Source organism: Hipposideros armiger, unplaced genomic scaffold (assembly GCF_001890085.2).
Source record: "Hipposideros armiger isolate ML-2016 unplaced genomic scaffold, ASM189008v1 scaffold_475, whole genome shotgun sequence".
In the NCBI taxonomy this organism is placed as follows: domain Eukaryota; kingdom Metazoa; phylum Chordata; class Mammalia; order Chiroptera; family Hipposideridae; genus Hipposideros; species Hipposideros armiger.
The window spans coordinates 197931-213881 of record NW_017731825.1 but is presented as its reverse complement, the minus strand read 5'-3'; the positions used below and the strand labels follow the sequence as shown (position 1 = coordinate 213881).

The 15951-nt window shown below is 37.9% G+C and overlaps 1 protein-coding gene across 1 annotated transcript in view; it reads right to left on the bottom strand.

Moving 5' to 3' along the window:
- Positions 1-15951, bottom strand: part of BTBD9 (BTB domain containing 9) — a 424803-nt gene that overhangs the window by 358965 nt on the left and 49887 nt on the right. The window contains exons 3-5 of the mRNA XM_019666564.1: positions 12930-13141; positions 9270-9633; positions 7930-8194 (exon numbers count right to left, since the gene is read on the bottom strand). Of these exons, the coding sequence (XP_019522109.1) occupies positions 7930-8194; positions 9270-9633; positions 12930-13114 (814 nt within the window). The 5' untranslated portion in view covers positions 13115-13141. The remainder of the gene's footprint in view (positions 1-7929; positions 8195-9269; positions 9634-12929; positions 13142-15951) is intronic.

The following is a 15951-nucleotide window of genomic DNA, read 5'->3' as shown; positions in this document are numbered from 1 at the left end:
GTTGTCGGAAAAGTCATGACGCATTTTTGCAACGAAAAACAGGAAAAATACATCATGACTTTTCCGACAACCCAATAACTTTAAAATGACAGACAAGTCTATGGAGAGAGAAGAGGTGGAATGTCTACAGGGATTAAGATACCACCCACAGTTTAAATTTAACAATACCATCACAGACACTAAGTGTTTGGGGGTAATGTTATTAAGAAAAAGTTGGTAACGCTAGAAAAAACACATACTAGCACAAACAAATCAGTTCTGCTGAGTTCCTTCTATTAGCAGCTTTAATTTAATACCTACTGGGGAAAAAAACAACATATAATATGACCTATACCTGCCACCTGGATGGAGCACAATGTACACAGGCAAAGCAGACACGTCAGACATGTGATAAAACATCAGAAAAAGAAAGGTTCCAATATAGCAGAGCTGCTGGTCATACATGGATGTGCTAAATCAATTAATCTAGCTAAAAACCAAAAATATGTGTAAAGATATATTTTTACTTCACTTGAGTATTTTTAAAAATGAAAATTCAGACAGTCATCAAAATCAATATTATGGTTATAATTAAACACCCTCCCCTCTCCAGCAGTAGATTTATTAAGGCCAATTGTCACAGAGGCTCTAAAATCCTCTATGCAAATTTTGCTTCACAGATCTGGTCCCTGTCCTCTGTGTACTAACATTCTAAACTCGATACTCTCCATGGAGACACCAGAGACAATATAAAATAGATGTTAAGAGCCTGAGCTTCAAGGAGTTTAAATAGCTCCACCTTTAATCAAGTGTATCACTTTTGGGAAGTTACTTCTCTGAACTGAAATTTCTCAACAGGGCAATATCTATCTCCCAGGTGTTTCGTTTGTGTTTTGTTTTGTTTTGTTTTAAGGATGAAATGTCATGATGTTTACAAAGCACACAGTAAGCTCTAAAAATAAGACTGTCATTATTATTATTTTAAAAAGCACACAATAATAAGAGAAGTAAGCAAGTTTACACACTGTAAATAAACACTGAATTCTCACAGTATGTATGCATCTAGGTTATATGATTTGAATAGGGGAAAGTATAATATGAACTATAATTAGGCTCTTAGGGAAATCAGGTAAGTAATTCATCATTGCAGATTTGTTAGAAAATGTGGATTTAAAAAACAAATTCAAATGAAAACAGGTAAGAGAATGGCTCCAGAAGACAACAATAAATGCAACTGAAATGCAGTTGGGCTGGGTTTAGTTAACTTGCAAAAGACTAAGGCAACTCAGAAGCAAAACAAAACCAAACCTAGTCACACCCAACTTCCTACCACCAGAAGCTTAAATGCCACAGGTTTATAACTTCCTAAATTCTATTAGCTCACAGTAGTCATACATAATCTTCCTATTTATTTTTCATTTATTTAACAAGCGTTATTAATCCCTTTTTGACCTACTCCTCATAAAAATCCTTTGAGTGTAACCCTACTACTACATCCATTTCGCAGATGGGAAGTGGGGGCAGAGAAAGATTAGATGAACTTTATTACCTAAGGTCATACAGCCAGCAAGTATCAGAGCTGCAGTTAGAACACAAGCAGCCTGTCTCCATGGGCCGTGCTCTGCCACCTACCTCATGAATGGTTTCTGATGGGAAGAACATACTTCCCCCTCTTTCTAACCTCTTCCCTCTAAGGGAACCTAAGACCCAGAGGAAAGAAGCAGACAGTTTGATACAGTTAAAAAAAAAAAAAGTCAGACTTCAAACGAGAAAACCTAAGTCTGAAACTCAGGCCTCTTAGTCTCTCAATCTGATTTCTCATCGAAACATAACACTTTGCCCAACCCACCCACAGAGTGACTGTGAGGATTACACTGCAAATAATATATGCTAAAGTACTGTATAAATATAAAACAAAGCATTCTATCAGTCAAAAGGCATTTACTGTGGACTCATTCTGTATCAGCTACCAGGTGAGGCACTGGGACTACCTTGGTGAACTAGACAGCTAGGCCCTGCCCTCCTGATGCCTCCAACATAGACGTAAAGCATTTCATAAAGCAAGCAAACACATGCATGCTTCAAATTTGTGCTTTTCAGATATCAGTGCTGTGTAACCACTTGGAAAAAGAAACATGAATCCCTTATTGCTGGGTATAAGATGTGGGGGTCCGAAGCCAGTTGCAGCTGCCCACTGAAACCATCTCCTCCAGTTCTCACACCATCAAGACTAAAAAGGGGGAACTTAAGCTTCCCGATTTAGAAACTGCCATTACCTTTTGATTTTCTCTAAACATAAGCTTCTTCACCTCTAAAATTTATCAAGCTAGGAATAACATACTTGGCACAAGAGTTTCAAGTGACTGTAACTAAAGGTCTAAAATGGAAATGAAATTTCTAACACAAGTCTAAGTCATCTTTTGAAATGTATTTCAAGAGTACTTGAGAACTTTTCTAACTGTTCTTGATACAGATTCCCTGAAAGCATCTTTCACTTCAAAATGGGGAACATTTACACAAGTGGAAATTCTCTTATGGTAACTATAATCTGAGTACCTCACAGGATAAAAATATAACTCCAAGTATTTTTTGCAAATTCTATAGTTAAATGATGAATTTAAGACAAAAAGTGATCATGAGAAAATTCAAGTCATAATAAAATAATTCAAACCATAAATATTCTTACTGCTTATATTTGTTTATCAGTAGAGAAAATAGATCGCAAAAAAATATAAGGTGGCAGGAATTAAACGAGATAGTAGATAACAATAATAGTTTTCTTTAAATTTGTCATTTTTGATGCATTTTCCACACATTAAGTGAAAAAATGAAGCTTTGAAGTTCCACAGCTAGGCAGAACCAAGCCAATTATTAGAAAGAAAAACTAAGGCAAAATGGAGCAGGGCCTGCCGCTAGCTACACAATGCCAAAATCTAAGTGCTGCTGGGTTAATGATCTTGTGTTTTTCTTTAATTGCTTTGGGTTATTAATCATTCTTTATTGAACTCTCTTACATGTAGGCTGAGACGGTTGTTTACCCGATGGATCGTTTGGATTCACACTTAGCTCTCTGCCATATGCAATCTTTTTACCCATTCTGTCCCCTACATCATCTTCCACTCCCTAACCCGACTTCCCTGAAGAATGAATGGGTCCTCCCTTCCAACACGTATGGCCTTTACATATGACTTTCTTGACCACTCCTGTCTTACCTTAACTTCCCCGTCATCTCCACTCTCAGCAGGCCTCCTTTCCCTACTGGACAGTGCTGATGCTCAAACACACCACAAAACAGGGACAGAAAATAACCCAGGCTGCAGACTATCAAACAGCACAGGCCTCAGGAGTCAGATCAGCACTATGGTTCCAGCTTGGGCGTCAATTTCACTCAGTAACTTTAGGCAAGTTACTGATAAAGATTAAAGAATGAAAACATATAAGAGCTGAAAGGGACCGCCATCCTATTTATTTAATTTAATGGGGAAAAAATTCCTCAGCTGCCTTCTATACGCTGGTCACTATGCTAGACTCAGCCCTCCAGGAGCTTGCCATCAAATGGGGACAAGAGCGCATTTCAGACACGAACTGCCGCCATGGAGGAATACTCAGCAGGTTACTTGTTAGACCCCAGCTTACAGATGAAGTTACTGTAAACTATAGTTGGGAAGATACAATAGTAACAGAAGTCAAAAAGTTTTAAAAGTATTAAAGGCTCATTGTTGTTACTGTCTTTATGTGATAGGTGAGACATATTTTAAATTCTAGTTTAGAAGCAAGTGATAGATTGATTCAGTCACTCGTTTGTTTTGAAAAGTCTAGATTCAGGCACTGTAAGGTATAATTACAGTCCTCAACAAGCTCAGTCTAGGCAAAAAACAAAACAAAACAAAGCAACAATGGTAATATCTCAGCAGCGAGCTTTCTTGGTCTGGGCTACTGTCAACTATAAGAATAAGTACATGTTACAATGTACCTACAACAAAGATTTAAATACACACACAAACACATATGCACATACACACGCACATACACACTTATATAGTAATCAATAATTTAACTAAGCAGTCCTATGAACAGACTGACTTTTACTCAATAAGGAAATCTTGAAGATGGAAGCTGTCATACAAACCCTGCTAAAAATATGAAGAAACAAGAAATTACTGTCCTGTTTCCCAAAGTCTAAAACCTGAAATAAGCAAAATAAAGTATAACTCAGTCTGAATAGAAAAAGCACTAAGTTTCAAGGCAGAAATAAAGATCTCTACAGTTGAGACAAAACTAAGCATTAAGAGAATGGCCTGAGCACAAGTAGTTCAAATACCCTAAAGGGGGAGAGGGGGTGTACACACACACACACACACACACACACACACACACACACACACACACACACGGGTGTGTGTGTGTGTGTATAATTAAAAGGTAATTCCCTTTTCCCAGGTTTATAGACAAATGCTCATCATTACGTATGTGCAAAACTGGTTTAAGCCACCTTCCCAGAAAGACTAACCTTGACTGGTAAGTTAAAACAGTCTTTGGATCCTCTTTTTTTTAAGGGGGGAAAAATCGCTGAAATTTAGTGCCTTGGGATATGCAGCTCTAAGAATTAAACCTTCCAGTAACCAATATTAGTGAACTCAAAGAAAAAGAATTAGAAAAAGATGTTAATCCCTACTCTTAAGAGCCTCACTACATTTCCTGAAAACTCCTCAAAGACAAAGAGCTGGCTCTCAGGATAAAACAAAGAAACAAACAAATTTGCTCAATAATTTCAAATAAGCAGAACTATCTTTCCAGATCATCATCCTGGGAACAGTCAAACACTTTTTTTTCCTAACAGTAAAGAAATTTGATGAAAGAAATAATGATATAAATGTTTGGATAACATTTACTTAGAAAATAACTAACCTATTCTTTAAGATCTGATGGTAAAGTGATATGCTTCCTTAGTATTTATATTACTGTTTTACTATTCTTTTAATTAAAAAGTCAAAAAAATGGCCTGCTATTTACAAATTTAGAAGTTAGATAAGAGTCCCAAACATTTGTATAATCTCTTCCTTGAGCACCCACTGAATTATTCCAAAATGAAGAACAGTTATGGGCGATAATTACAGTAAGTATGTCATTCCAGTGCCTCAGATGGTTGTATTTACTATCTTTTCAAACCCATGGCCTAATTCCCAATTTTGCCAAGCTTTTGTCCAGACTCACCACTAATTTATATCGAAAAGTTTTCTCTCAATTCTCCTTCTTCTTGACCTCTGAGCATTGCTAGATACCACTGACCACCCACGCCCTGTGAAAGCTCTCTCCTCTGCTGGCCTCTGTAACCCTGTCCCAGCTTTCTTCCTACCTCTCTAATTCTTCCCTCTCTACCTTCAGCCCCCTGGCTGTAGGTCTGTCTTCTCTAAATCGCAGACTGTGGTCTTTACTTCCTTCTCTATTCTCTAGCCCAGGTTTCAATTCTTTCATCACCAGCTTTGACTGCTTCCCAAACAGCAGTAACCTGCCTTCAAGGACAAAATACAAGTAAACAAAAATGTTTAAAACAATGTGATAATTCCTACACAGATGAGGAAGAACGAGGATAATGACAATGGTTACCTCTATTGAGCTTATGCACATTCTTTGCATGCATTATTTCAATTAATTCTCATAACACTAGGAGATATAAAACTAAAGGTAAAATTCCTTATATAATTTAAAACCAGGTCCTATAACTACTAAGTGACTAATTCAGGAGTTGAAGTCAAATTTGTCTGGCTCCAAAACGTAAGGTTTTTCTTCTATGAAGAAATGAAATCTAAATCTATGAGTCAGGAGAGAAGTCCGAGTTGGGCACCTGTTTAAAATTAATCAGTATTTCAAGAAGTGTCTAAAGCATTGTCAAGGAAAAGATTGCTCAGAGAAATGACTAACATGAGAAAGAACTTAGATGTCCCAAAAACCCCCAAACTAAGTAAGTCTAAAAATAAGCTCAGGATCTTCTTTAAAGAACTATTATATTTCAGGGGTAGCCAAGTGGCTCAGTTGGTTATGAGTTGGCTTGGGAGCGCGAGCTCTGAGCAGCAGGGCCACTAGAGCAGGTTCAGGTCCCACATGAGGGCCAGTGATGCTGCGCCCTCTACAGCTAAGATGGTGAACAACAGCTCGACCTGGAACTGGGCTGCTGTGAGTCACCAGCAACGGCGTAGGCTGCAGTGGGGCTGCAGTGGGCTGCCGTGAGCTACCGTGAGTGGCTGGCAGCCAGGAAGAGTGCAATGATCACAATACCAACATGGGGCAGTAAAGCGATGTCCTCCACAACTAGACTGAAGAAAAAAAGGACAGCAACATGTCTGTTCCCCTTCCCTGATTCCCCAACGCTGTTCCTTCTCCCAATTCCCCAATAAAATCTTTTAAAAAAAAAAGAACTATTATATTTCATTAATTCTATGATGCACATTTTTTCAAATTTTAACATTTCTGAAACTGGGATTTAGACATGATGATGTGTCATGGTTTAATTGGCAATACTGTTTCCTTTCTTAGTTGTACATAAAACAATGGTGCCTCAGCATTTCTGGTTTCTTAGATTTGATAAAATTAAGTAATGACCTCCTAAACGTAACTCTTAAATTTAAATCCCCTGAATCACCAAGATTTAATATTTTAAAATAATATCTCCTCCATATATCCATTATTTTCCATTTTCAATGCCGCCACTCTAGGGTAAGGCTGTACCAACTCTGCACAGGTTAAATACCCTCCTCACTGGCCTCCCTGAATCCAGTTTTTCCCTATTCCAAATCATGAAGTACAGCACCATGGATCAATCTTTCAAAACCACCACTGTACTCATGCCTCTCCCCCTCCCTAAAATCAGCTTTTCACTGCACATAGGCAAAATCCCAATCAAAGACTTCCATGATTTTGCCTGAGCTAATCTTTACAGACTTATTAATCCAATTAATCAATCTTCCTTAATAATAAGCCTCCTACTCTAGGCAAGCTCTTCTGTTCATGGTCATTCAAATGCTCTAACCTCCATTAACCTCACCAGTCTTCTCACCTGAAACGCACCCGACCCTGATGCCATTTAAATCAGATGCCAAGGCTCACCCCAAGCTTCAGGATCTCCAGGAAATCTCCCTCAGTCATTCCAAGCTGCACCCTCTTCGGAAATTCACAGCATGTACCCATCTTGAACATTGTTGTATTTAACTTTTCATGGGGTATGTTTTATTTCCACAATGAAATTAAAAGGAGCAAAGGCAGAGGCTATATTTTGCACTTATACAGCATAGTTTAGTGGTTAATTACATAGCCTCTGGAGTCTAATTACATGGGTCTGACTCTCAGCTCCAGGAAATTTTCTGTGTGACTTTGGGCAAGTTACTTAACCTCTCTGTGCTTCAGTTTACTCATTTATAAAATGGAACCAATAACAGTACCCACCTCAAAGGATTGCTATGAAAATTAAGTGCTCATGTAGAATTGTTATTGGAACATATAAACACTTTATAAATGTTAATTGTTATTGTTTTTATTAATAAGAAATATCACCACATAAGTGTTGGAAATGCTATATAAGTGTTAGCTGTTATTATTTAGAATCTCCATGTTAATGGTGATAAAATAATAAGTACATAGCATGTACTTGGTACTGATTTTATGGAACAAAGGAGGAAAGGTCTTCACATGAGAAACAGCTTCTCAGGAAAATATCTATTTCTGACATTCTAGGAAGCTGTTGGAGAAATTTGCCCAGGAAAGGCAAGAACTGCCTGTTTTAGGGTCTACAATGGCTATGCGTTCTCAGGAGGAAGTAACAGGAGGACAGGAAGCAGAGGTGTATGTTCTTAGGCCCACACGTACCATGAACACCTGCACTATAGCTCTATAGTTGAGACTGTCATAAGATGCAAACCAAATTTCTTGGTGAGATGAGGATAGACAGGTACTCACTGAGCATGCCTCTGTAATTGAGGTCCATATCCCGGCTCTCTGATCGAACTTTAATAGCATCCAGAATGGCATCGGGAGATAACAGCCCCGAAGGCCTCACAACGTTCAGGAGTTCAGTGAGGCTCATCAGAGGTAAACGCACAGCCTGCATGATTTCAGCATGATTCTCCTTTGAATTGTGCTTACACCAGTTTAACAAAGCTAGGAAAATATCTTTTTCAGGAGCTGCAAATGAATCTCTTAATACGATGTGTAAAAGTGCTGTCTGAAAATGATAAAAAGGAAAAATTCTAGTTATTATGGAGCTCAACCACATGCATGATCAATCAGTAAAATCTTACAGAGCTGCAAGTATCAGTTATATTTAAACAATTAACTCTTTTTGACCAGATTCTTTCTGTATTCTTTGTGCCATATGCTCTCTTGCACATTATGGCTGTGTAAACAGCTGTAGGCATTCAATATCTAGTCTTTCCAACACATCCGCACCCATCTTTAATAAAACAACAAGAAGAAAAATGGCAACGTGAGGAGCTGTCATTCCACGCAGGCTCTTCAGGGAGGTTTGCATTTATAAGTCAGTAAGATACATCTGGCATTTAAAATTCCTAATCTTTCGTTACACACTATTACTGCACTATCGTATTTTCGGCTCTTAGATTTTCAGACTGACCTCCAGCAACATTGGAGCAACCCTGAAAGACCCTTGCCTCCAAAAATAAAGTAGGACAATAAAAATCGTAGTTTAAACTCAAACCAAAATATGTAGCTTTTCAAATAGGTGTTCTCACTCAAAATATTCAGGTCTTAGGAGGAACAGCGAAAGGGAAAGAAGGGTTCCGAGAAAGATTTGAGCAAAATAGTTTTACTCTAGCTATCATTATACAGTGCAAAACACCGTATAATAGTAAGTTTTGAGCCAGCAAAAACCAAAAACAAAACAGTAACTTAAAGACATCCAGTGATGCATCAGATTTCCTTTATGAATTTCCCCTCTCATGGTAAAGAATTATTAGCTGTACTCTCTGTCAAAGAAATACAAAACCAAAAAATAGTGTGCAGCACCGCAAAGGAGCCTGTTTGACTGTCATCACATTGAAAACAACAACCCAGCATCACAGTTTCTTTTACACATAGAATTTACCAGAATAACCTTAAAAGCAAACAGAAGTGCTCGGCCTCTCTTATACGATCTAGTCTCAGCAGCTAGAGGCAGACAACCTCTTCTACACCTATGAGTTTTATTTTTTATTCTGAGTCCACTGCTATTAATATATTTCTACTGTACAGACATAACTAGAACAATGCCTGCCTGTAACTTACTCCAGACCATGACACACCTTAGAAAGGGAGAGGAAGCCTTCACTTGAGAGCACCTCCTGCGCATTTCTGTCCATAAACATGCAGCACATGCAGGTTAACTTGGGGAGCGAGTAGAGGCTGGCAACATCAAAAGTCATACAGACATTCTGAATGTTAAGAATGGTGCAGAGGTACTCAGAGGTAGAATCCTCCAGCTCTGGAAATCCATATTTATGAGCCAGGCTCAGGAAGTCCAGTAGCACCTCCTCCTTCTCGTCAGTCAGTGTCGCCCGGCCAGTGTAGATGTATTTAAGTAGCATCGTGAAGGCTTCTGCAGTGGTGTCTTGGAGAGGGATTTCTGCTTCGGGCTGAGATTCCCGCATTCCACCATACAGTAATGCTCTGCACATCAGTGAAGAAATGCATGAGAAAAACTGCAAATAAGATTCGCAGCAAAACTATGAAATAATGGTTATCAATATTACACAAACATAAATGTGTTTAATGACACAAAGATTCAGGTAAAGAAATGCACAGTAGTCATTTTAAATAGTTCTCTAAAGAAACTAAGAGAAATAATTTTAAAACTATTTTGAAAGAATTCTATAAACAGCTGGACTAATGAAATATCCTGAGAGCCCAAGATATGTAATAGATATTCATTAAATAGAAAGATGAAAGTGCTCTTTTGAGAGGAACAGTGAAATCAATATAAACATGTTACAGGCCAATAAGGCAATTTAAAAAGTAAAACTCTATAGGAAAAGCTATAACCAGATAAAAACAATTAAACACCATCAGGTGCCATTCTTCCCTATTAAACTGGCAGGAATTGAAAAGCCTTTAATATTCAGTGCTGTAAAAGCAATGGAAAAACAGGCTCTCTCATGTGCTGCTTTGAGGGTATAAATGGGCACCCCTTTTTGGAAAGTAACTTAAGTAATACCTACTCAAATCTAAAATGTGCATACCTTTTAACTCAATAACTACTTTTAGGACTCAATTCTACAGACGTAATACAGCACGATAAAGATAAACCTGTAAGAATATATACTGAAACAATGGAAACACTAGAAAAGATTTAAATGTCTGTGCAGCCACAGAAAGATCAAGGGAGATCAATATACACTGTCTTATAAAGATGACCAGGATATAGTAGGTAAATTGCAGATCCAGATGTGCTAAGGAAAAAAAGTGTACAGCACATGCTTATATATGTATGCACATAGTATATATACAGATATATCTACTTATATTGAGAAAAATCAGGGGAAATTTGTATTACACTGTTAACAGTGGCTGTCTCTGGGGAATGGGATTAGAGGGCCGGGAGGGAGAGACTTGCACTGCTACTTTGTAAATTAAAAATGAAATTGGTGATGAAATTATGGATGATTTGACTTTTTTGTCTTCTAGTATTTGTCAGATTAATAAAAAATCCCCATGTTACTGCTTATCTGCTCATCTAAAAAATGAAAACTAGACAATTAAGTCAGGCAATGAATTTGAATTTCTACCTCTACTACTCTATGAGAAATAGTATGAACCAATTAAACATTCAATCCATTAGAAAAGAAAGGGTGGCCAGAGGATGACATGGAGGAGTACAGAAAAGGAAGACTAAAGAGTGAGAAAGAAAATACGTAAAAGTGACAGCAAGAGAATGGGGAGCAAACAGAAATCCCCCCCCAGCCAACTTTCTCAGAGCAGAGCAGGACTAGCATTTCAAGGTTCCCTCCATACCTGCCTGGAATGCCTCCCACCCGCCCCCAGGATCCAGCATTCTTGCTTGCCTCAGGAAAACAGTTGAAACCATCCAGCAAAAGATTCATGAATATTCTGAGCATACCTCTTCACTGGGTTATCCTCTGCCTAAAAACACCCTTGAAGGTTTTCATTAATCCAGAGAGCATCTAACCACAACTTCAAAATTACTACTAGATTAAAGGACACCTTCCTGGGAAGCTCTCGCCAAGATTTACTCCCACTCCAGTGTAATCCTGGTATTTACCTGGATTCTCAATGCCTTAAAAGTGGTTTTGATGAGGCTCCCTTGGAACCCTAAATATGAACCCCCAACTTGTGCAAAGTTCCCTCCTGTACAGTTAGCTTGTGCTTATCTGGGAAGTGATAGGCTCTGTGACAACACTTAGTAAGGCCTCTCCTGACTGCTGACAGTTAACTTACCTTTGCACATGAACACTGTCAGCAATGAGAATCTCAGATAGCACTGGTAATGACTCTGAGTTTAGCCTAGTTTAGCCATCAGATACCATACAGGTTAAATAGCCACAAAGAGACATCAAGAACAAGGTCAATAAATGAGGGGTGTATACTCCATTCACTCAATATGACCTTCAAATTTCTCAAAGTATTTGAGTTTCTTTTAAGAATATACTGATCTCCTAAAAGATACCCACATACAGTTGTCTCAAATTATTTTTGAAAGAGGGCTTGGTATATACGATTAACAAATATTAAACATAAAGCTAAAAAGCTCTGACTTAAGAAAGAATGGACTCTTAAATAACACTTTAATAATAATGAGTGGACGAAAAGTAAGAAAAGGAAAAGAAACACAGATGGAAAAGTGTGCAGAGGGCAGAGGCTGATAATAAACGACTAGGCCAAGGCTAGCTGCCTGGGTAGGTTGACCATTATCAAGACGAACAGGAGAGTGTTTGCTAGAACTCTTAATAGATTCCTCTCTTTTCTAGGCCTCTAGCTTCATCTGCAGTGGCATTTTATATATACATGGAATGCTCTGAAAATGTTTATAAAGTACTAGAAGAGTTCTAGCTCTAGTAAATATTGCCAAGAGACACACTTTACTACAAAATGTGTGACTCTAGGTGTTGCTGTTTCACTGTGTCAGTTAATTCTGATTGTAAAATTCAGACTGCAGTTTTCACTAGAAGTAACTGAAATTTTCTCTAAGCCATCAGCATCTCAATTTTCCCATTATCAAGTTTTCCACGCAAATCCATGATTTTCTGGATATAGACTCTATGGATGTATCAAAGATAAATTATCATTCAGTGATGATTCCCTTTTAACATTAGGTAAAATGTAGAGTAATTAGAACTCAATTTAACATGTATAACCCTGGAAATTAAGGGTTTGAGTAACAAATAATAGCAACATATTTTTACATTAATTAAATACATAAATACTTTGTTTAGTTTTAGTTCTAATATAACTATGAAACAGTAAACACTTAAGTTTCATTTAATTTGGGATTATCAAACTTCTTGTCTTAGAGATAGATCTGCTGGGCTTTCTACAGGTCCTAGATCTCAGTAGTCTGAAACTAAGAGGTCGTCATGTTCATTAGCAAGTCTATATGCAACAAGAAGCCTGTCTGCCATTAATCAGTTTACGTTCCATTAGTCCTCAACTGTGAGGAGAAAGTGAGGGCAAAAAAGGAATCAGCCTGAGAAATAGTCCTGAGGTCTTGAAAATCGGTTGACTGGGTACAGTGTTGCCTGGGGAGCCTTCTAATCTTATAATTCTAAGATGGCTCCTGAAAAGGCAATTTTGAAAAACGTAAGAAAGTCTACAAAGATTTAATTCTTTTAGATGTTGAATTGAAGGATTACTAATTTATTGTTATGCTTGGTTACATATTTTTCACAGAGTAGAAAATACTAATGTTTTCTACAATTGACTTTAATCTTCGAAAAGTATTAGAGACTTACCGAAAATATTGGCACCTCGCTGCTAAAATTACCCTGTGGGCAGGAAAACGTTTCTTTTCCACAACAAATGTGACATCTCCATATTCTTCTCCAATCAGCAAGGCACCAACATGTTCAGACAAAATGTGCACATGATCAATTTCCCCTACTGCAGTAAAGGGGCGAAGAGGGTGGCTGTTACTCATCTTGTAAAACAGATGATAGTCACTGATCTGGTATATAAAGAAGGGATGAGAGTTAGTGGGGGAAGGGAGTGCACTTACAAAATCACATACCATAAGCATAGCTAAGTAAAAATGTAAAGTACTTAATAAAATCTCATGAGAGAGATTTCATCATTATTGGTATCTTTATTAACCCATTTATTCTGGGAAGCAATTCAGCTTGCTTCCATTAACTCTACTGCCTTCACTGCCTTATCACACTAGAAAAACAAATGCCAGGGTCTTCAAATACTAACAGCACTTAGAGCATTTACAATCTAGAGAGCTGTTCCCAAATACAGGTCCCTTATTTCTCAGTATCCCAGGAAAAGAAAATTCAACAACCAGAAGAACTCTTCTTTTAGCAAACATCTATTTAATAAGGTAGAGTATAACTACTGCACCCAGCATCAGTTATTCAGGAATAGATTTAGACCTCAATCACAAACAGAATAAACTAAACCACTGCATTTCAAATAAGTTCAGAGGTTTTGGTCTGAAGCCATCTTAAATATTTTATAAAAATTATAAAATTCCTGGATTTACAAAAATAACTTGACATTATTAATGAAGTTTATAGCAAGCATCCTAATCCCCCCTCAAAATAAGAAAAACCCCAATTATGTTTCTCAAGACTGTAATTTCTACTCCAAACTTGTGGCTGTGATGGTCATGTTGCCAGTGTTTACCAAAACATCATTTAATCTCATTTACAAGCACTTCTTTGCTATTGTATGCAATTCCTGTCTACAAATGTAACTGAAAATCAAAGAGCTAAAACTTGATTAACATCTTTACATGTTGGAAAGGGGAGTTATATGTTCCTAAAGCTAAAAATGTTTCTACTCTTAAATCTCTACGGCATTTGCAGGTACGGCTTTTTCAGGTGTCAGTACCCCAGCTAGTGGGTGAGACCTTTACTAGCATCCAAGTGCCCAGGGTGGAGATGTGGCTGACAGTTCAGAGGTAAGCCAGCTATCCTATGCCGCACCAGAGACTAAGGGAGTTGAGCCAGATGTGCTCTCTCCACTAGCCCTCCACACCTAGAGCTCTCCACTTGGACCAGGAAGGATTAAAGGTTAAGCCACTCCTAATCTTTAAGCTGTCACATGCAGATCTATTATTAGCAACGTGTGTGGAAATGGTCTGTATCTTCAGTAACTGCAGCAGAAGCTTCTCATGGTCCAGGCTCTCCAGGTACCTGCTATTCCACACCCACCAAGACAGAGGGCGCAATAGCCAGGACTGTGATGCACAGGAAAGCGGAGGGTTTGTCAGGCAAAGAGACACCCACCCCAGGTAAGTACACAAGCTCCTGGCCCCCTGGTGCAGGAGCACCAGAGGGCTAGCAGAATACCATGCCCCCTCTCCTTCCCCTATCCCCATCCTCCATTACTAAGGCAAATTTCTTTCCTTCAACTGCCACCTCCATTTGAAAACTCTAAAAACAGAAACATCTCCAGTCACCTGTGTACGCAAGACCAAAGGCAGCTTTAGAGGATGGATTTAGGAGTGTCAGCAAATCATGTGGGAATCAATCATCCAATGTGTGACAAAACATCTAACACAGGAGCTGGCAAACTTTCTACCAAGGGTCAGACAGTAAATACTTTTACGTTTTGCAGGCTATATGGTCTCTGTCACAATGCTCTTTAATGCAAAGCAGCCACAGACAATGAATGGAATGAATGAGTATGGCTATATTCCAATAAAACTATTTCCAGGAAAGGGCTGGCTTTACCCCTCAGACAACTCCTGCTGTAACATATGATCAAAGATTGACTGTAATCTAGACAAAGGTTCAGACTGTTTTAGTTTTCAGTTCAGCTTTCTGGTGGAGGGTCTTGCAATCAATTTGTAAAAAACACAACACCTGTGAAGCACAATAAAGGGATGTGCAATACAAGGAGGTGTGCCTGCACCCAGTGACTATATTCTCTGATATAACATTCTCTTAAAATTTGATCCACATTATGAGTAAGATTCAAATGACTCAATGCACAATGATTGATTTTTGGTTAACTAGCTCAAAAGTAAATTTATAATTCTTCAACTGACACATATTAAACACTACTACATATACGAGTATAAATATCACTTTAATAGGTTCTCCAGATCTGTACATCTTAATACATAGAATTTCATTATGGTAATTTACATTTTAATTTTGTGTTTCCAACTAGAGACATAAACTAATATTGCCAGGTACAGAAAATAGCCACTTAGTATGGAATAAACACAATTTTTATTGGCATATATAAAGAATTTTAATTAGACCAGTGATTCTCAATGACCTTGCCACACATTGGAATCACATGGGGAACTTAGAAAGAAAAAAAAAAGATGCTTGTATCCATCCATCACAGATTCTGATGTACTTGGTCTGAAATCTGTAATCACTATTCTAAAGTGATTCTAATAAGCAGCCTTGAGAAGAGCCACTGAATCGGACTGTTGCAGGACCACAACTCTTACTCAGGTACACAAATACACAAAAACCAAAATGTCTGTTGAGAAAATTCATTTAGGATATTATTCCATTTTGAATCTTATTGCAAAGAGTCAAATGGTGCTAACAAAGTTACCAATGCCACAGCTTGTATGCAGAAAATATTTTCTCCTGATGCCATAGCTTATCTATAAAGTGATAGTTTGGGTCCACCAACTTGCATTTAAACAGCATGTGTCAGAAACAACACATCAATACACTTAAAATTGTAAAGCACCAATTTTTTTTTTAAGATTTTTTTTTTAATTGGGAAATTGGGGGGATGGGAACAGAGCTGGGGAACTGGGGTAAGGAGAACAGACAATTTGCT